We start from the raw sequence: 22,250 nt of genomic DNA on the forward strand, positions 1-22,250 counted from the left end.
AAGTCCATCAATGCCAAAGTCTCCTTGGTCAGACAGAGGTATTTTGTTCAAATAAATACATGTATCCTTATTTGATAATTTTATTTTAGATTCTTCTTCATTCAGTTAATATCTTAGCCATCAAAATCCTGTATAGTTTGATTAACACAAGATCCCTCTGTGCTGAATTTTTTGAGAAAAGAAGTAAAAACTGCACTATACTTTTAAATTGCCTTGTATTTTCGCTTGTATTCTGCCGCTTTTCTACATTTCATTTTGAAAATACCACCAAACAGGGGTTTTTCTGGTATCCTGCCTGTTTTGTCCATCCAGCATGACACTGGACTCATATTTAACATCATTTTAGAACTCAAAATCATTTCCACTAACACTTTCCCAGTTCCAATAATTGGATATAATTCAAAACTTTCAAAATTACATGTATTGTCTTCATGACTATCATTAGCCAGTATTTACCAAATGAATCATCTGAAGATGAACCATTTTGGGAGTCAGCCATTTTAGGTTTTATGGGTAGCCAATAATTTAAACAAGCATTTGTAAAACTTTTTGATGAAAGCAATGTTAAAACTATAACAGAATGCTAATGTTCCAGAGCCAAATGTACCAATCAAATTTAGTTTAACCACCATTCATGTAAAAAAGAACTACCCAGATGTGCAAACAGCTGCCAGCCTCAAAAGATACAATTCTGTCATGATAAGCACAATGAGACCTCTACCCACAGTGTGACTTATGTTGTGGCTTTATTTGGCAGTCGTTCAATAAAAATTGTATACTGCACTAAGTACATATTTATACTTTTAACTAACTTTTGGTAGTTCTTGCACATCAGTGCATTCTAAGAGCACAAACTCATACAAATGTCATGTGATTTGTACACTTGCATGCCCTGGCAGCATCTTTGTTTTGTTCATTAAAATGCATTGATCATTTCATTCTGCATTCCATTTTCATTTCAATGGTGAAAACTAGAATGGATTTGTGTTTGAAAGTGACAACACATCTGCTCCCCCACCACCATCAATTCCATGACAATTAATGTCTTTCTATTATAGAAGGAAAGGGAAGATGTAGAGCTCACAGCAATCTGAATCCCCTCGTGATTTAAACAATGAATAACAACATGGACATAAAAAACTTCGTCACTTAATTCATCAATTTATAATTGCTAACCCAATTTATTGGCCTATTGATCTAATCTGGATCCATACGCATGGATACAAATTGATGCAATGGCTTGATATCTAATCTGGGTGTACACATATGAATACAAACTGATATATGAGGCTGGGAACCTAATCAGGAAGTACACATGTGGATACAACCTGATGTGCCATATTTGCCAGCCTATATGTCCATACCTTTTGAAAAGTCTGGGCTTCATCTTATACTCTGAATCAACTTATATACAGACTGTGATTAAAATTGCTTTATCATCTCTTCTGTAATTTTTTTCCGTAAAAAAAATAATTTTCTTCTCCAAAAGTACGAAAAATAATGTGCAAATATAATTATCATTTTGGGGAAGATGGTCATGTATGTAAAAATATTGGAACCAACATTAAGAAGGATTTTAAAATATTTACATGATCATCAGTATAAAGTTAATGTATATCAGATGTAATTATGCTAAAGCAGCATGCATTAGTGATATATGTTGTTTAAATTTGATTACATATATGTGCATAAGAATAAACAAGTTAAAAATTAATAACCATGACAAAGACAGTTATTCCATGGCATTTTTCTTCTTGCACCTGATGATATAAAAATGCTTTCCAATATGAGAGAGGTTACATGACGATTGTAATCAGTATTTTTTAGTTACTTAATGATTGTGATCTAACTCATGTACAAGGGCAATACCATATCCCATTATCAATTATTACCACCGAGTAAACAAATTCCACCTAGTCTGAATTATGATATCCATTGTCCCAAGAATCATATAGCTTTGCAGTGTGTTTTACATCCTAATTAAATATGCTACAGCTTTGGTCAGGTCATTCCAGCTAAAACCTGTTGCAGGGCAAGATTCTGCAGACCAGATCAAATCAGTGAGGCTAGCAATAGGGAAATGAGGCTACCAAAAGGGTATTGTGAATATGGTACCATGTAATGCTGGTTGCTTACTTATATAAGTTCCTCAGTCAAGTGACATCTGTTGTATTCGCTCACAGATGTATCATTCAAAGTAACAACTAGGATGAGCAAAGATCTACATAAATGGATAGAGAATATGTTATCAAGATTTATTTGTAAACCTCAAGTGCTTACAATGCTTACAAGGTTTTAATTAAATTATGCATCCATTGTTTTAACTTAGTCAAGGTTACAAGATTTTGTCAACCACTCTGGTGGCCTAGGGGTTAGAGCATACACCTCAGATTTAGGAGGCAGTGGGTTTCGAACCCCAGCCGAGTCATACCCAAGACTTTTTAAAATCAGGTACAAAGCAGCAGCCTCGCTTGGCGCTCAGCATTAACTGGTTAGTGTTATGACTGGTTGGCCTTGTGTGAGGATAATATGACTACATGGAACATCATGCTCCATATCTGCGGCATGATGCCCAAGTGCTAGACACACTATAAACTGTCACACTGCAGATGTCATAGCGATATGACTATAAAATTGTTAAAGCTACGTTAAATATCCAAAACACACACACATAAACACAAGATTTTGTCACCAAAAAATGTCAAAGTCTAAAATCTGTAAAAAAAAAACAAAAAATTACGAAAAACTGCTAAAATGGCATGAAAATATAGTGAGCTTATTGGTATATTACCACCAAAATGCATACAAAAAATCATTCAGCTTCAAGTAATCTATGTTTAAATATGTTTACAAGGTTTGGGTAAAATAAAACTGAAAAAAGGTTAAAAGAAATGTGTAAAAAAATTGAAAAAATAAGGTCACAGTCAACAATTGCTATTTATGGTCAGTGCAGTAACAAACTGCACTATACATGTTTCACAAGTACCTATCAAGCCATATGATTTACAACTCTTGGAATCTCTCATACGACTTTGATAAAATTTACGTCAATGTTAGGAATAATTTCAATTAATTGTTCGTACAATAACATAATCTTTACCCTTCTCCTATCTACACATGATAAAACTTTGATTGCTTACATTCTACACACTGTAACAACATTGGGTCATTACTACATATGAAAGGTTTTGTCCTTCTGGGATACTTCTAGTCAGATATTGACACCAAGTCAGTGGTAACTTAAATTAAACCTTTTATATGAAAAACAGAAATAGGTTTCAGAGGTAATCAACCATACTTAATGGAAAAATAGAATCATATTAAAAATGATGCATAACAAACAAAAAACGTTTCATCTATACTATTAATGGATATCATGCATATTGTGTGCAAATGAACAATTTAAGATGCATCTTTTTTTTTGCTCTAAATACAATTAGGATGGATCTTTTTGGTATAAATCTCAATTCTAAGATGAATCTTTTCAGCAATAAACTCAGTTTAAGATGTATCTTTTCAGCAATAAACTCAGTTTAAGATGAATCTTTTCAGCAACAGATTCAATTTAAGATGAATCTTTTCATCAACAGACTCAATTTAAGATGAATCTTTACAGCAATAAACTCAGTTTAAGATGTATCTTTTCAGCAATAAACTCAGTTTAAGATGTAACTTTTCAGCAACAGACTCAATTTAAGATGAATCTTTTCAGCAACAGACTCAATTTAAGATGAATCTTTTCAGCAACAAACTCAGTTTAAGATGTATCTTTTCAGCAACAGACTCAATTTAAGATGAATCTTTTCAGCAACAGACTCAGTTTAAGATGAATCTTTACGGCAAGAAACTCAGTTTAAGATGTATCTTTACAGCAATAAACTCAGTTTAAGATGCATCTTTTCAGCAACAGACTCAATTTAAGATGAATCTTTTCAGCAACAGACTCAATTTAAGATGAATCTTTTCAGCAACAAACTCAGTTTAAGATGTATCTTTTCAGCAATAAACTCAGTTTAAGATGTATCTTTTCAGCAATAAACTCAGTTTAAGATGTATCTTTTCAGCAATAAACTCAGTTTAAGATGTATCTTTTCAGCAACAGACTCAGTTTAAGATGTATCTTTTCAGCAATAAACTCAGTTTAAGATGTATCTTTTCAGCAATAAACTCAGTTTAAGATGAATCTTTTCAGCAACAAACTCAATTTAAGATGAATCTTTTCAGCAACAGACTCAATTTAAGATGAATCTTTTCAGCAATAAACTCAGTTTAAGATGTATCTTTTCAGCAATAAACTCAGTTTAAGATGTATCTTTTCAGCAATAAACTCAGTTTAAGATGAATCTTTTCAGCAACAAACTCAGTTTAAGATGTATCTTTTCAGCAATAAACTCAGTTTAAGATCAATCTTTTCAGCAACAGACTCAATTTAAGATGGATCTTTTCAGCAACAAACTCAGTTTAACATGTATCTTTTCAGCAATAAACTCAGTTTAAGATGTATCTTTTCAGTAGCAAACTCAGTTTCAGATGAATCTTTTCAGCAACAGACTCAATTTAAGATGAATGTTTTCAGCAATAAACTCAGTTTAAGATGTATCTTTTCAGCAATAAAATCAGTTTAAGATGTATCTTTTCAGCAATAAACTCAATTTAAGATGAATCTTTTCAGCAACAAACTCAGTTTAAGATGTATCTTTTCAGCAATAAACTCAATTTAAGATGTATCTTTTCAGCAACAAACTCAGTTTAAGATTAATCTTTTCAGCAATAAACTCAGTTTAAGATGAATCTTTTCAGCAACAGACTCAATTTAAGATGTATCTTTTCAGCAATAAACTCAGTTTAAGATGTATCTTTTCAGCAACAAACTCAGTTTAAGATTAATCTTTTCAGCAATAAACTCAGTTTAAGATGTATCTTTTCAGCAACAGACTCAATTTAAGATGTATCTTTTCAGCAATAAACTCAGTTTAAGATGTATATTTTCAGCAACAGACTCAATTTAAGATGAATCTTTTCAGCAACAGACTCAATTTAAGATGAATCTTTTCTGCAATAAACTCAGTTTCAGATGTATCTTTTCAGCAATAAACTCAGTTTAAGATGTATCTTTTCAGCAATAAACTCAGTTTAAGATGTATCTTTTCAGCAATAAACTCAGTTTAAGATGTATCTTTTCAGCAATAAACTCAATTTAAGATGAATCTTTTCAGCAACAAACTCAGTTTAAGATGTATCTTTTCAGCAATAAACTCAGTTTAAGATGAATCTTTTCAGCAATAAACTCAGTTTAAGAGGTATCTTTTCAGCAACAGACTCAGTTTAAGAAGTATCTTTTCAGCAACAGACTCAATTTAAGATGAATCTTTTCAGCAACACTCAATTTAAGATGTATCTTTTCAGCAATAAACTCAGTTTAAGATGTATCTTTTCAGCAATAAACTCAGTTTAAGATGTATCTTTTCAGCAATAAACTCAATTTAAGATGAATCTTTTCAGCAACAAACTCAGTTTAAGATGAATATTTTCAGCAACAGACTCAATTTAAGATGAATCTTTTCAGCAATAAACTCAGTTTAAGATGTATCTTTTCAGCAACAAACTCAGTTTAAGATGTATCTTTTCAGCAATAAACTCAATTTAAGATGAATCTTTTCAGCAACAAACTCAGTTTAAGATGTATCTTTTCAGCAATAAACTCAATTTAAGATGAATCTTTTCAGCAACAAACTCAGTTTAAGATGAATATTTTCAGCAACAGACTCAATTTAAGATGAATCTTTTCAGCAATAAACTCAGTTTAAGATGTATCTTTTCAGCAACAAACTCAGTTTAAGATGTATCTTTTCAGCAATAAACTCAGTTTAAGGTGTATATTTTCAGCAATAAACTCAGTTTAAGATGTATCTTTTCAGCAATAAACTCAGTTTAAGATGTATCTTTTCAGCAATAAACTCAATTTAAGATGAATCTTTTCAGCAACAAACTCAGTTTAAGATGCATCTTTTCAGCAATAAACTCAGTTTAAGATGTATCTTTTCTGCAATAAACTCAGTTTAAGATGTATATTTTCAGCAATAAACTCAGTTTAAGATGTATCTTTTCAGCAATAAACTCAGTTTAAGATTAATCTTTTCAGCAACAGACTCAATTTAAGATGAATCTTTTCAGCAACAGATTCAAATTAAGATGAATCTTTTCAGCAACAGACTCAATTTAAGATGAATCGTTTCAGCAACAAACTCAGTTTAAGATGTATCTTTTCAGCAATAAACTCAGTTTAAGATGTTTCTTTTCAGTAATAAACTCAGTTTAAGATGAATCTTTTCAGCAACAGACTCAATTTAAGATGACTCTTTTCAGCAATAAACTCAGTTTAAGATGTATCTTTTCAGCAATAAACTCAGTTTAAGATGTATCTTTTCAGCAATAAACTCAGTTTAAGATTAATCTTTTCAGCAACAGACTCAATTTAAGATGAATCTTTTCAGCAACAGACTCAAATTAAGATGAATCTTTTCAGCAACAGACTCAATTTAAGATGAATCGTTTCAGCAACAAACTCAGTTTAAGATGTATCTTTTCAGCAATAAACTCAGTTTAAGATGTTTCTTTTCAGTAATAAACTCAGTTTAAGATGAATCTTTTCAGCAACAGACTCAATTTAAGATGAATCTTTTCAGCAATAAGCTCAGTTTAAGATGTATCTTTTCAGCAATAAACTCAGTTTAAGATGAATCTTTTCAGCAATAAACTCAGTTTAAGATGTATCTTTTCAGCACTACACTCAATTGGGGATCGTTAGTCATCATGTTAATAATCCACACAAATAGGAGGCTTTGTACTGATTATCAAAAGTGGCCCTGAATAAAAAAATAAATGCAAAGTTAAGGCAGAGATGGACTCTACAAGTTTCATCTGGATCTGATTAGGGTCCAAAACTGGACCTTTTCCTACTTTGTCCTTCATTAATGTTCACATTATCACGGTATGCAATTGTCACGATCTACAAGTAGAGCATATAAAACATGTATCCTATACAATGACATGAAGTAATTCATTTGCAAATTTTGTCCTCATATATACATTTTATGGATGATAAAATACCATATACTGAGTAACTTCTGCTGGCATAACTTGGTGATTTTATTTTGGGTTACTTTTATTTGAGCAAAGGTTACAATATTTAAAAAGGTAAAATTCAGCCAGATTTATTTTATGATTTAACTCTGAGATTGCTATGAATCAAAGCAATTTTTCTACTGCAAAAAAATCCCACTGTAAAGTATTTGATATGTATCAACATGAATGTAACCAAGGTCTATTCTAGAACATAAATTTTACAGGGAAAATTCACCACTTAATTTGAAGAAAGGATGGAAATTTCTGAATAAAGGAGGGATGTAATAAGAAATAAAGATAGGGTCTGAAATCATCATGCATGTTGCTCATGTACTGTTCCAATTTTGGTCACAATATTTTTGAAATAAAAGTGAATCACACAATCACTGTTTAGAATCTGCCCTAACTTGACTCACCAGACTGTGAGCTGTATGATAAAGATTCCTTTTGCTGAGTGTGCCGACTAGTCCATGTGCCAACTCTGGCCTGATCACTACTACTCCATTTCAGCTGTTCAGATTCAAATGCCTTAAAAAAAGAAAAATAAACCTGTGAACTACTCTATCTACAAACAGAGGTGCACTTATTAGTAGATGGGTCATATTCCAACTACTTTGTGATACACACTGATGTACAAGCAATATCAGAGTGTTTAATCTCACATCAGCAGGTAAAAGGTCAACTTTGTATAACACCAACCTGGAGATGATATATTGGTAACAGATAAGAAACAGCTACAGAAAATTAGAAAATTAAATGATTACACAAGATGACACATAGGTCACATGACTGGTCAGTCTTTAGAGAGGTCACAGGATACAATATTAGAGACAGAGAAGGTAGGTGGTGTGATTCCTAAGGGTACTGCAGGTTCTAAATAATCATCAAACTTCAGCTTGGTAAGCATCTTTTAATTTTCCAAATTCACTAAACCCAAATTTAGATTTGTGTATTAATTGATTGAACGATGACAGAAATTTAGCAATCGCGAGTTGCTGTAATACTACCTCTCCCTTTTGACTCTATTGTTTGTTTATGCATTACTGCATTGGACATTTTATATCAGTGCACCGGCAATTATGTTTTTACTTTGCTTTGAAATTGTAAATATCTAACTCATTAAAATGGAATCCCAGTATGACAACACAATGAACAAACAAAACGGTTTGATTCAACACTCGCAATTAGGCTACTGAATGTATTTCCATAATGGTGCCAACGCATGTACATTGTAGGTGTGATTACTTGCTGAATTAAGTACATCCCTTGGAGTCAAATCATGGGCACCATTGCGCTAAACTTTAATGATATCTTCAAAATATAATAATAAAGTTTCAGAAATAATGCTTCAAAAATTATGCTAATAACGTAAAATCTGAGTTGTAGTTTGCTTTATTGTAAGCAACCTTACACCATGCCTGTCAACTTTCACACCAGGAGGGGAAGAAAAAAGAACTCCTGATTTTTGGGGTCGCTCCACACCTACCTCCCGATTTCATATCTTACATTTTTGCAGAGAACTCCTGATTATTACATTATGTCTTTAATTTTCATTTCTTCTAAACAAGAAAAGTCCTATATGTTCTGTTGTATCACCTGTGAATTATTGTTGGGACGAAATAATTACTTTACTATAAAGAATTCGCTTCTTCACTAAATAGATTGTTAAGTATAAACATTATTGATGAAAATTAATGATTCTTTTTATCCTCTACAATAATACAAAAATAAAAAAAAATAAACCACAACAACAAAATCCTCCACAATTAATTTCAATCCCAAGAATGATCACTACGAATGCTGTAACTCCATATGCTGTAGCGCCATTCCCACGAAAGAAGAAACTTACATGAATGAACACCTGGCATTTTTATACTGTATATACCAATGTTAATCACCATCATTAAATTAAAAGAAGGACCATGCATTAAATGTGTCCTCAAAAAACTAATTCAGAATACATGTTTTATAATAAACAATACTAAATGCTTTACGAGTTGACAATAAGGGAGTAAGGTCGGATATACAACGAGGGGAAAATAGTTGCCACATGTACAGTACCATGAGGTGGCTATTTTGATACCTTTAGTTCCAAAAAATTGTAAATCCTTTGCTGGTGCTTGCATAACACACAATAGTGTATGCAGAATGTGGTTTCTTTGAATTACGACGGAGGACCAATCATTTTCACAAAATAGTTCCATGGATAAGAATTAACTTTTAATTAGTTGTGCTGGCTTTCTTGCTTGTTTATTTAAGACTAATCTTTACCTATTGTGCAGTTTGACCACAGCTGACCAGAATATGAAAATAGGGCATGTCCTGGGGGAAAATAGGGCATGTCACAGGGAGAAATGGCGAGTCTTTTTCATGCATATTGGACCAGGAAGATTTTTAGTGAAAACAATGCTTTAAAAATGACACAAAATAACCTCCTGATTTTTAATGTCCCAATCTCTTTTTTTTTTTATTCAGTCTCCATACTTGGCTTTTGAAAAGATCATAGCTATGCCTTACACCCAGTTTTACAAAACTACAGTAATCGTGCTAATATTATGGAATAAAAGGCAATTACACATCAATGTACTGGTATAGTTGCCAGTCAAAATTCCCTCTTATCACAAGCCAGGTTCAGGGTTTTAATGATTAACTGGCCTGAACCGCTGTTGCAAACAAAAGACAAATTCACTGACTATCAACAAAGAAGACGCTGATACATCAAGCTTTCCATTGTGTGGAAAGTTATGATGTTTGTTCACCTAAAACACAAAAATGAAATTGATTGATGTTGATCTTAGTTGATCTATAAGAGAATGTACATTACAGTAGTCAACAAAAAATACCTAAAAACTGTCAAGTTTAGACATTAGCCCATGGATAAGCCGATCCCCCCTTCTTCCAGGCCTTTATTTTTTCCTAAATTATTCGGCTTATATACGAGTATATGTGTCATATCCTTGGCCATTGCAAAAGAGCATAGCTAAGGATTCCAAAACAAAATTTAGATATGAACAAAATGGATAGATTTCATTTGGGTCATAAAAGCACAGCAATTGCTGGAGATATGTAAGACATTGCAACTCTGTTGACTGTTGCCCAATGGAGTGTAAAATGTAAACAAAACCAGTTAAGTTTCTGCTTTCCATAGCCTTCCTGATAACCAAAAAGCTTACAAGCAAAGCATTTTTAATGAAGCCATTATAGAATGGTCGTGTGGAAGAAACAATCTCTGATCTTCTGTGCAGTAACGACTAACCTGACAAAAATCAGTAGTTTGGTGAATCAAAGCTAAGTACTGAAGATTGGTGATAACATCCCCTCCCTCCTCCAATTTCTGTAGAACTCAGAATGAAGGGAGAAGAGTAGAGTGAAATTACTTCAAGTGAAACTTTGGATTTGTCTGATTCGTATGAAATGCATCTTGGCAGCTGACAATTTCATCTTAATGTAAAAAGGTCAATATCACATTTACCAAATATGTCAAATTTCCTGAGCTCAACCTGTATTCAGTATCATGGTTTGATTTGCACAATAGAGCATCATCCTGCATGTTCACTGTGCCAGGCAGATGACAAATTAAGTACCAAATTAAATAACTATTGATCTACATCATCCCCATATTTCAAAATTCCAGATCTTCATGTTCCTCAACCCAACCCCACAATTTATCAATGTAAGAAAGGGCAACAACCTTGGCCATCAGTAATCTAGTTTTCTGACCATTGATTCTTGAGCACAAGCACTCATATCGCTATGATGTCTGCAGTGTGGCAGTTTAAAGTTATGTCTAACACTGAGGCATCATGTCACAGACAATTGTGGCAATCCTGTCCCAACCAGTCAAATTATCCTGACACCAGGCTAACCAGTCCTAACATTTCAATCCCTTAATGCTGAGAGGCAAGTGAGGCAACTGCTAGTACCATTGGTATGATTCGGATGGGGCTCAAACCTCTCCTGCATCCTAGGCGGTCCGTAAAATGAGAAGATTGGCTTTAGTTAAAGGAAACTAATGTGGTAACAGTCTTTATTCTGATGACTTGAAAGTGAAAATTTTAGTCATGTGAGTTCAAGTGTTTGCAGTTATGAATTAATCTGTGTGTTCCATCCTTCTTGGGTCTTAGGTATATGCCAAAGAGAAAAAAGTTTGTTGGCAAGTTGGAGCAGGGCCTGACAACATTTTTCAAAATCAACTTTATGCACCTCCTTTGTGTTCACTTATTTTTTTTAAACTTGTCACATTGAATTTTATCTTCCTGGGTAAAGTCTTTAAAATCCATATGTCAGAAGTAACTTTTTTTTCTTCTGGAAATATGACACTGTTTTGCCAGCAGTAATGTTGACAGAGTGTTAACAGGACCAGAAAGAAAATCCCTATCCATCTGTGAGTTTGTTGTTCTTGTAATGGGGTTTAACACCATTTTTCAGTACAAGATAGGCTATACATGGTGGCCAGTATTAATAGTAGAGGAAGAACCCGGGAAAACCCTGGAAAGAACCACCAACTCACGAGAAGCTACTGGCAAGCTATCTCACATATCCACATTAGCTAAGCCTGAGACTCAAAACACACGCAGACAGAGGTGAGATGGCAGTGATCCATAACTGTAAGCGCTTTAGACCACTCGGCCACTCGGGGCCCCTCAAGCTGTGAGGTAAGGACAAAGGTATCCATAGAAGTATTAACAGAAAAGGTGTCATTAGTGGCAGCCTCTACTGCTGAGCTGAACCCTGTCCCCATCTGATCTGCTTCTACTTTAACATGAGATAATTTAAGTGATAGATTGGTTGCTGGAGCATGAACTGGCCTGAGCACTTTGTTAAAAAATAATACCCCATAAAATCTTGCACATAAATTGATGGTGAGAAGACATAGCACCACCTAAGGATTCTTCATTTATAAGGATAAGAGGTCCATACAGGGGATACAAGTGGAATGATGGTACTGGTCATGTGCCCCTGAACATTTTGCTGTTGGATATCAGGAAACCTATTATAGTCGAAAAAATGTAACCCAAGGATATGTTGAACTTGGACGTGGATTTGGCCTAATGATCAGTGCATGGAAACATTCATAACAGTAGAAATCTGTTACAAATAGCAGGTACTTTATAATCAAGGGTTTAGAGAACTGTGACAAATTAATTTGTGATGTCTTTCATGTTTTCTTCACACAAAAAACTCAAATTCATTCCCTGGCATTGCCCTAGTGAGAGTCATCATCATTGCTGAGGGATGGATTCCTTGACACTAACATCAGCTTGAGACGTTTTAAATGTCTGCTTGTGTGTGCACATTATAGATTATTGCAAAAATCCATGTGCAATGGTAGGCTGGTTTTAGATTGGAAGGCAACACATCATCCCAAATTATAGAAGCAGTACTGATCAGTGCACCAAAAAAATCAATATAGGAAGGGATCGCTGTACACACTGTGCAATAAAAAACCCACAAAACTAATCCAAATTAGGCTAATTTCTATAGGAATTTTGAACACATGAGGGAACACCCTGAACTAATAGAAAAGCTACAAAAACTTTGTTAGCAGCTAAACCATGAACTGACCATCCCTTTGGACTTGTGTACTTACCATCATCTGACCTTGGTGTCATCTCATGGGTCCCTTAGGGTATGAAAGGTTCAAAGGAATAATATTTTATCCATTCAGATCTTCTGGGGTAATTCCAATAACATAATGGGTTATTCTGTCCACAACACCTAGCCAATTCAAGCCACAGGAGGATAATTCCAACAACATAATGGGTTATTCTGTCCACAACACCTAGCCAATTCAAACCACAGGAGGATAATTCCAACAACATAATGGGTTATTCTGTCCACAACACCTAGCCAATTCAAACCACAGGAGGATAATTCCAACAACATAATGGGTTATTCTGTCCACAACACCTAGCCAATTCAAACCACAGGAGGATAATTCCAACAACATAATGGGTTATTCTGTCCACAACACCTAGCCAATTCAAACCACAGGAGGATAATTCCAACAACGTAATGGGTTATTCTGTCCACAACACCTAGCCAATTCAAACCACAGTAGGATAATTCCAACTAGCACAATGGCAATACTGTCCACAACACCTAGCCAATCCAAACCACAGGAGGATAATTCCAACAACATAATGGGTTATTCTGTCCACAACACCTAACCAATTCAAACCACAGGAGGATAATTCTAACTAGCACAATGGCAATACTGTCCACAACACCTAACCAATTCAAACCACAGTAGGATAATTCCAACTAGCACATTGGCAATACTGTCCACAACACCTAGCCAATTCAAACCACAGTAGGATAATTCCAACTAGCACATTGGCAATACTGTCCACAACACCTAGCCAATTCAAACCACAGTAGGATAATTCCAACTAGCACAATGGCAATACTGTCCACAACACCTAACCAATTCAAACCACAGTAGGATAATTCTAACTAGCACAATGGCAATACTGTCCACAACACCTAACCAATTCAAACCACAGTAGGATAATTCCAACTAGCACATTGGCAATACTGTCCACAACACCTAGCCAATTCAAACCACAGTAGGATAATTCCAACTAGCACATTGGCAATACTGTCCACAACACCTAACCAATTCAAACCACAGTAGGATAATTCCAACTAGCACATTGGCAATACTGTCCACAACACCTAGCCAATTCAAACCACAGTAGGATAATTCCAACTAGCACAATGGCAATACTGTCCACAACACCTAGCCAATTCAAACCACAGTAGGATAATTCCAACTAGCACAATGGCAATACTGTCCACAACACCTAGCCAATTCAAACCACAGTAGGATAATTCCAACTAGCACAATGGCAATACTGTCCACAACACCTAGCCAATTCAAATCACAGTAGGATAATTCCAACAACATAATGGGTTATTCTGTCCACAACACCTAGCCAATTCAAACCACAGTAGGATAATTCCAACTAGCACAATGGCAATACTGTCCACAACACCTAACCAATTCAAACCACAGTAGGATAATTCTAACTAGCACAATGGCAATACTGTCCACAACACCTAACCAATTCAAACCACAGTAGGATAATTCCAACTAGCACATTGGCAATACTGTCCACAACACCTAGCCAATTCAAACCACAGTAGGATAATTCCAACTAGCACATTGGCAATACTGTCCACAACACCTAGCCAATTCAAACCACAGTAGGATAATTCCAACTAGCACAATGGCAATACTGTCCACAACACCTAACCAATTCAAACCACAGTAGGATAATTCTAACTAGCACAATGGCAATACTGTCCACAACACCTAACCAATTCAAACCACAGTAGGATAATTCCAACTAGCACATTGGCAATACTGTCCACAACACCTAACCAATTCAAACCACAGTAGGATAATTCCAACTAGCACATTGGCAATACTGTCCACAACACCTAGCCAATTCAAACCACAGTAGGATAATTCCAACTAGCACAATGGCAATACTGTCCACAACACCTAGCCAATTCAAACCACAGTAGGATAATTCCAACTAGCACAATGGCAATACTGTCCACAACACCTAGCCAATTCAAACCACAGTAGGATAATTCCAACTAGCACAATGGCAATACTGTCCACAACACCTAGCCAATTCAAATCACAGTAGGATAATTCCAACAACATAATGGGTTATTCTGTCCACAACACCTAGCCAATTCAAACCACAGTAGGATAATTCCAACTAGCACAATGGCAATACCTACCAAATGGTAATCCTGATCATCCATTAAAAAATTCATCCACATACAATGAACCATCTATTCTATTATTTTATCATGTTCTTATTAATGTTTTAAAACAGTGATTTTTGCTACAATTATGCTAAATAGTTACCCAAGAATATTTCTATGTTTATACATACTCACAGTTGCAAAGACAGTAGGCACATCCCCAAGGCTAGACTTATGCACATTCAATAGATTATGTAAAGTAACAGTCTTTAATTCTACAACATTTAACAGAGCAAAGAAATACAAATATGAATAATGAGATCATGAAAGTTGACAGAATTACACATGATAAACTCAACATAATTAAAAGATCATAATAAATTACACTGTAACCTTTCGAACTTACTCTCTTACAAGTTAAATGAATTCTTCATTGTTGTTAACAGCAAATGAGTATTTTAAAATTTCTCAATCCTATCTTTGCTGAATAATAAATGTCCCTGTAACTTCACAATGGTACATTCTAATTTTGTTTTCCTGTAAATTCACAATGGTACATTCCAATTTTGTTTTCCTTGGAAGAAAATACTAACAATATCTGAAATCTAATGGCATAAGAATGAATGAATAAATAAGAGCCACTTCATAAAACGCATTCATTTGGAAACCATGCTGATGGAAAAGTGGTTCAAGTTGCAATGCACATAAGCAGTAAATACAATAAGAGGAATATATATTTATGCGGAGTATTTTTATTTGTTGACTAATAAGGAGAGGTCTTCCCCTGATTATTATTGTTTAGAACTGTAATCTTTCATTATTACTGACTTGAACCTCTTTGCACATATTCCTGAGATACATAAGTAATAACAAAATTCATAACCTATTATCAAAGTTGTAGAAATACATTGCGAGATTATCCCTTTACTTCATGCAAGCATCTTTGGACGCCCCTACTCCATTTGCATGGAAGCACCTTTTTCTGCAAATGACAATTACGTCAGATCACGTGGTCGCTATTCATGCACTGGTCGATATCTGCTATTTAAAGTAACTGGGTCGTATTCTCCACTCTCCAAAATGGCAGCCGCGGATTTCATTCAGTACGTACGAAGTTTTCATGATTAGAATAACAACCATGAAAGATTCAATAAATTAGGTAGAGTCTCTGATATTGATGTAGGCAGCAATTAGTTTTTATAAATTATCAAATTCAGATGACTTAGTGATGTAGATGCACATGAAAACCTTGTAAATTTAGAGTATTGGAAATGGCAGCTACGGTTGGTCACGCGGCCTCACTGACATGATGGTGAACGAGTTCTCTCTTGATTTTGAAGCACTTAAAAAATTTCTTCCATGAAAAATAATTACACAGCTATAACAATCGGACTTTACTCTTTAATTTTTCCACATATAATAGATGTGTACCAAAAATGTAAAATGGTTAAAATTACTGTTAAACGTAACATCACTACATTGCTTAACAATTCACAGGCAGGCCTATGCGGTCGGCTAGGTAACAGTGTTCTATTTATAGCGTGTTGCACTTTGTCACTATGCTCTATGAGGTAAAGGGTTATTATAATACTGCTGTATCATTATGTCATTATAACACTGCTGTATCCCTGTACTGTTGTTATAAGCATGTACTACTGTATCATTATATCATTATAATACTGCTGTATTATCATACTGTTATAGCATGTACTGTTATATCATTTTATCATTACAACACTGCTATATTTTGATACTGTTATAAGCATTGTAATGCTTGTAATATTAAATCATGATAACACTGCTGTTATTATATTGTTATAACACTGCTCTATAATTAAAATGCAGCTACATCATTATAACACTGCTGTATCATGATATTGTTATAATCATGTACTGCTACATCATTATAACACTGCTGTATCATGATATTGTTATAATCATGTACTGCTTTATCATTATAACACTGCTATATCACTATAACAATCAACAGTCTTTTTTGTATGGCTGAGGGCTGTTCGTGAACTAAAGATAGGGGAGTATAATCTAAGACTCTTTCATTAGATGTGGGTGACAGGGATAGCTTAGACTGTTCCAAGGTAATAAATGATGCATAGTCTGATTAAATGGCAATGAGTCTTTGAAAAAAAAAATGGTTTCTAACCTACCACCATCTTCCATTTAATTCTGGAATAGCCCTGTCTTGCAAACAGCAAATTCTGGTACTTGTAAATCATGGGAGAACCATTTCTGCTATTAAGGACTTACTGATTATGACCTTAATCCTTACAACCTGCCAAAATGTTAACTAAGATTTATATTGCTAAAAAATTATTTGCAATTGTTGCATGGAACTGTTTCATTTTTGTATGTACTAATATGATAAGGTCTTTCTGGAATACACCTCCATATAAGGGACCATTATACTATGGTGAGTCACATGAACAGCATTACAACAAAAGGAACACTGTATTTTGAGGGTTATTTTGGTAGCTTACATAAACAGCATTATAACAAAGGAACACTGTATCTTGAGGATTATATTTGTAGCTCACACAAATAGCATTATAACAAAGGACCACTGTATCTTGAGCGCTATTTTGGTGGTTCACATGAACAGCATAATAACAATGGAATACAGTATCTTAAGGTTATTTTTGTGTCTCAAATCAACAGCATTATAAGGAAAGAACACAGTCTTGAAGAATTGGGTAGAAATAAAATAAATCCACAATAGGCTCAGTAAAACATGAGTGCATATTAATTAATAAGATGTTTTTTACTTGTCATTGTGATATTAAAATAAGAGATGTGGTAATCTAGCCATTCTATAACATTACCTGGACTGTGGGCAGATCTCTTTGGTAGACCACAAATCTGACCTCTGTAACTGATGAAGATGAATTATCCCTGCTGTAGGCGAAAATATGCTTAAACATTTCCTCGGCAACAATATCTTTTGGAAAACCAAGATTTCCTGTTCCAAGGGCTGGGAAAGCAATACTTGTAAAACCATCTTTCTCACACTGATTCAGGCATTTCTTCATCAGTTCATTAAGCATCTGTAATAAAATGCAGAACCTGTTTACAAACTGTTTTGGAAATTGCATTACTTTTTCCCAGAATCTTAGAAACATGAGGAGGAGGTAAGAGTAGAATCATACAAGGCTCTTCAACTTCAAAAATAAGAAGCCAAAGTGGGGTTATGTAGATCACTAACCTGATAGACCCTAGGCCTAAAACTTGTGCATTATTTTCCATACAATTTAATAACAAGCAAATTCCATGAATTTACTAGCCCTACTTTTCAGTGGTAGTTGGACAGTGTTGTTTAGTAGAGAAATGCATATGGTGATTATGGTGATATACTACATGAGTTGAAATACATTTTGCAAAGGTTCACTTGTTGGGGTTTAAACAGCATGTTTATGAGGAAACATCATTTTAGTGACTTTCCCAATGACACACTGAGGCAGTCGACCTGGTTGGATATCAAACCTGTGACCCATAAAAAATACACGCATTACAGGTTATAGAAGACCCCTTTTTCCACAGTGAAAATTAATCTGTTCATGCTGTCGTCCATCATGGTCTGGGTATAGTAGTCATCACAGATGTCCATGTCCTGGCTCACAGTGGATGGATTAAATTTTGGTGTCCCAATTATAAAGTTGCAGCAATATGATTATGTAATAGTGGATGTATACTACATCATGTAGAACTTACCTCTTGGCTTTCAGAGCTAAAGTAATCCACTTTTAAAGTTGTACACAATGCCATTTAATATTCAAAATCTCACCCACTACAACTCATTCATACACAATGTACTGCTAGAGATGAAAGATTAATAACCAAGCAAAGAATCCTATGAGAATATTTAGATGCTTCACAAAATATACAATGCTGAATCATATAGAGATTTTGATCATTGAGAGAGAGACAGAGAAAGAAATTTTAAACAAAAAATCACATATAAGTATTTGTGTGAAAAAATATGCTAAAGCAATATGTAACATGGCTGCATGGACTATTTCATTCCATATCAAAATAAAGACTTCAACAAATGCTTTGATTTAAATGAAAATTAATTCCCCTAGTCACTTTTAAACTGTTTGCTTAACATGTTCCCAGATAGTGAAATATACATAACAATATCCAAATACAAGATCTAGTCCAGACTCTGTGTAATACTTTCACACCAAATATACACATCCATGCAACACATTTTTCTCAAGGACTAGACATGTGTCTTTACTAACACTGTAGTCCTACTTTTCTACTCACTATTGTTATGACTCTAGGTCTTAAATTAAGTAAATTAAGTAACAGAAAGAAGTGAAACCAACAATTTATGTAAATTCTAAACCAAATGTTAATCCAAAGTCAATGAACACTTAGCAATTCCAATGAATAATTTATATAAATAACTCCTCTTAAATCACGACACAACTGTAAAGGACTCCCACAGTCTGATCTTAAAATAGGAATGAATTATTTGTTTATTAAATCCCTATTTATACACATTTTCACTTGACATATATGTGAGTCACAATTGAAATTTCCAATCAAATTGTAAATAAGTTTGTTTCTAGAATATTCTAAACTCAAAATGCCATGTCAGCATATTATTTACAATCATGGACAAAGGTTAGTCAAGTGAACATTCTGTTTACAAATGACCATTATCTTAAAGTACAATATACAATAAAGGACAAAGGCTAAGCACACACTATTGATATTCGTAACACTCTTGTATGTCTCTGACAATAGCTCAAACAAATATACTTACGATCATTGGTTTGTTTATCTGATGAGTTTAATACTGCCAAATGAATGGGTGAATGTTGTGAAAAAATGTATACTATGAGGGAGAAGAAAAGAGAGCACAAGTAGACAGAGTATAGCATGAAAAAATATATACTTGTTTTGATAATTAGAAGAAAAAAACTAATTTTAAATGTGAATCAGTCATTAAAGATTTTTAAAATAAAAAGCCAGTCCCAAATTTGGTTAATAAAAAATAATCATATGATTTGTTTTAGATACAGCAAGAAACCAGTTTTATCTGAAAATATGAGACCTTAACTTCAATGTGTTTCTCAGTCAAAATTTGTATTTTCACAAAGTAATATATCTTTTTGATTTTCAAGTGTGCAGTTTTATGATGACAACCTTTTCATTCAATAGTTCATGTATATCTTGAAATACTGGTACATGACACTGATCAGTAGCTACTAGGATCTGTTCTGACAGATCAATGTTGACTCAAGGCAGGAAGCTACAGTAACAGTAAAATGAACTAAACAGGTAATTTTGTTTTATTTGATATCACTTTGTTCATGATATGAACGAAAAATCTCAACCAAATACTTTACCAGAAATGTGTCCTAATTATAATTCCTGACTGCATGGCTCCACCAAGGGCAGGTCCATTACTGAGAGATGGGAAGTATATGATATTATATGAGAAATATGAAGTAAATCAGAGAAGGAATTATAGAAATGTAAATGATGAAAAAGAAAATTTAACCAGTATGTGTCTCCATTATAAATCTTGACCCCATGTCCTTTCCCTGTGGACATAATGGTCCTGGCAGAAGGAGATTATGTGATGACATCATATTTCAAACATGAATTGAACTGGTGAAAATGTAAGTGAAATAAAAGTGATGAACAAAACATTGTATTATTGCCAGACTCGGTGGGTGTCAGACAAGAAAATACACTAGAGTATCATACATCACACTTTTGCAACATTTTTGTGCTAGAAAGATGAAAACTGACTGACACAACTGTAATAAGTCCCAAAAATAGTTTTTTAGGCAACTGTCCATGAACAAAGATGATCTCTTTTTCTCAGCCAGTCAGCTGTTGTGAGACAGATATATAGCTCTTTCAATAAGTTTATGTGCTTACCTTCTTTGATGTAGTTTCATCCTTCCACTGCACTAATGCCACATGACACACTCTTTTACAGTCCAATTTTCCACCTCCAGTGACAGCAATGTCCCCATCCTTGATTCCATTAGGATATTTCATCTTGCACTCATCTTGAAGACTCTGTCCACCTTTCTTCAGCAATGACTGGGATACAGCTCCATTGGTTAGATCCAAGGATTTAGAGGTTGTGTTTACAATAACATCCACTTTCTCATTAGCCATTTCCCCTTTGACAACTTTGACGATGATCTTCCCAAAGCCAGATGATTCACCAGATATTGTGCTGAATGGCATTCTTGGCAGCACTGAATAAATGAAGAAAACAAGATTAAAATCAAACTCTTCTCTTGTTTTTGCAAACCAAAAAATGGAAAAAATGAATAATTTTGTTAATACAAGTTCAGTTGTGAAATTTTTTTGGGGGGGAGAGGTTAAATCTGCCAATTAACAAGTTGATGAATAATCAGTGCTTCTGTGCAACATTATATCTAATCTGCACAAAGCATCATAGTGTTGGGTTTACGACTTTACACATGAACTGCTTTAAGAAATGCATGCCTCCATAACAACGTGCAGATATATAAAAGGCAATAACTTCTGATCACATAGTCCCACTCTGGCACAAGGTGGTAAATGAAAAATGGAAAGTACATAATTAAATTTAAAATACAAACTGAAGTGGATAAAGAACAACTGAGAAATACAAAATGATTAAACTTTAAACAAAAATAGGTCTTTTATCAAATAGCCACACTGAGGGAAGATGTTCCAGGGGAAAGAGTAAAACAGAGAGTGAAACAGGGGGATGTAAATGAGTTGCAAGACTAAAGAATCGATTACATTCAGAAGTCTTTGTTCTTAAGCTGCAGATGAACTGTGTAATAATATAAATAATTTATATGCTAATATACATGCAGATAGAGTTCAGATCACATTCAGCTGATCTCTCAGTAAAATGCTGCCTTCTAATGACCTTGACCTTTGAGTTAGAGAATGGCTTGAATATTGTACCTTGGTAAGCTTTATCAGAATATTTATTTAAAAACTGACAACTTTAGAAGGAAAAAGAGCATGGAATAAGATTATCCTTTGTTATGACCTTGACAATGAAAATAGTGGGTATAATTGAATACAAGAGAAACTGTCAAGATATGCAACTGGCTAAATCTGCATTAAAATATCTTCAACATGTGACCTGGATCCTAAAGATTGGTAGTGGCTATGATATAAGACACATAACTGGCTACATGTTCAACAGTTAACCTTTATATGAGGATACAATTCACAGAATTTGCATATTTCCATTACTGTGACATTGACTTTAAGGCAGGGAGCATGGCTATCGTATGTGACACACTGCATAGAGATATATATTTGAGGTAAGTTTAACTAAAATATCTTCACTGGTTCAAAAGTTATACTCTGAACAAAGCTACAAGTCACAGAATTACACTGTTCCCATG

At 34.2% G+C, this 22,250-nt stretch overlaps 1 protein-coding gene across 1 annotated transcript in view; it reads right to left on the reverse strand.

Annotated features, from left to right (window-relative positions):
* Nucleotides 1–22,250, reverse strand: part of LOC149771852 (protein mono-ADP-ribosyltransferase PARP14-like) — a gene marked incomplete at its 5' end in the record, with an annotated part of 58,822 nt that overhangs the window by 6,863 nt on the left and 29,709 nt on the right. Inside the window, 3 exons of the mRNA XM_089948133.1 lie at nucleotides 7,542–7,653; nucleotides 17,688–17,909; nucleotides 20,764–21,092. Coding sequence (XP_089804259.1) covers nucleotides 7,542–7,653; nucleotides 17,688–17,909; nucleotides 20,764–21,092 — 663 coding nt within the window. The remainder of the gene's footprint in view (nucleotides 1–7,541; nucleotides 7,654–17,687; nucleotides 17,910–20,763; nucleotides 21,093–22,250) is intronic.

This window comes from Sinohyriopsis cumingii, unplaced genomic scaffold, assembly GCF_028554795.1.
Source record: "Sinohyriopsis cumingii isolate HCF-2022 unplaced genomic scaffold, ASM2855479v2 utg001633l, whole genome shotgun sequence".
Lineage (NCBI taxonomy): Eukaryota > Metazoa > Mollusca > Bivalvia > Unionida > Unionidae > Sinohyriopsis > Sinohyriopsis cumingii.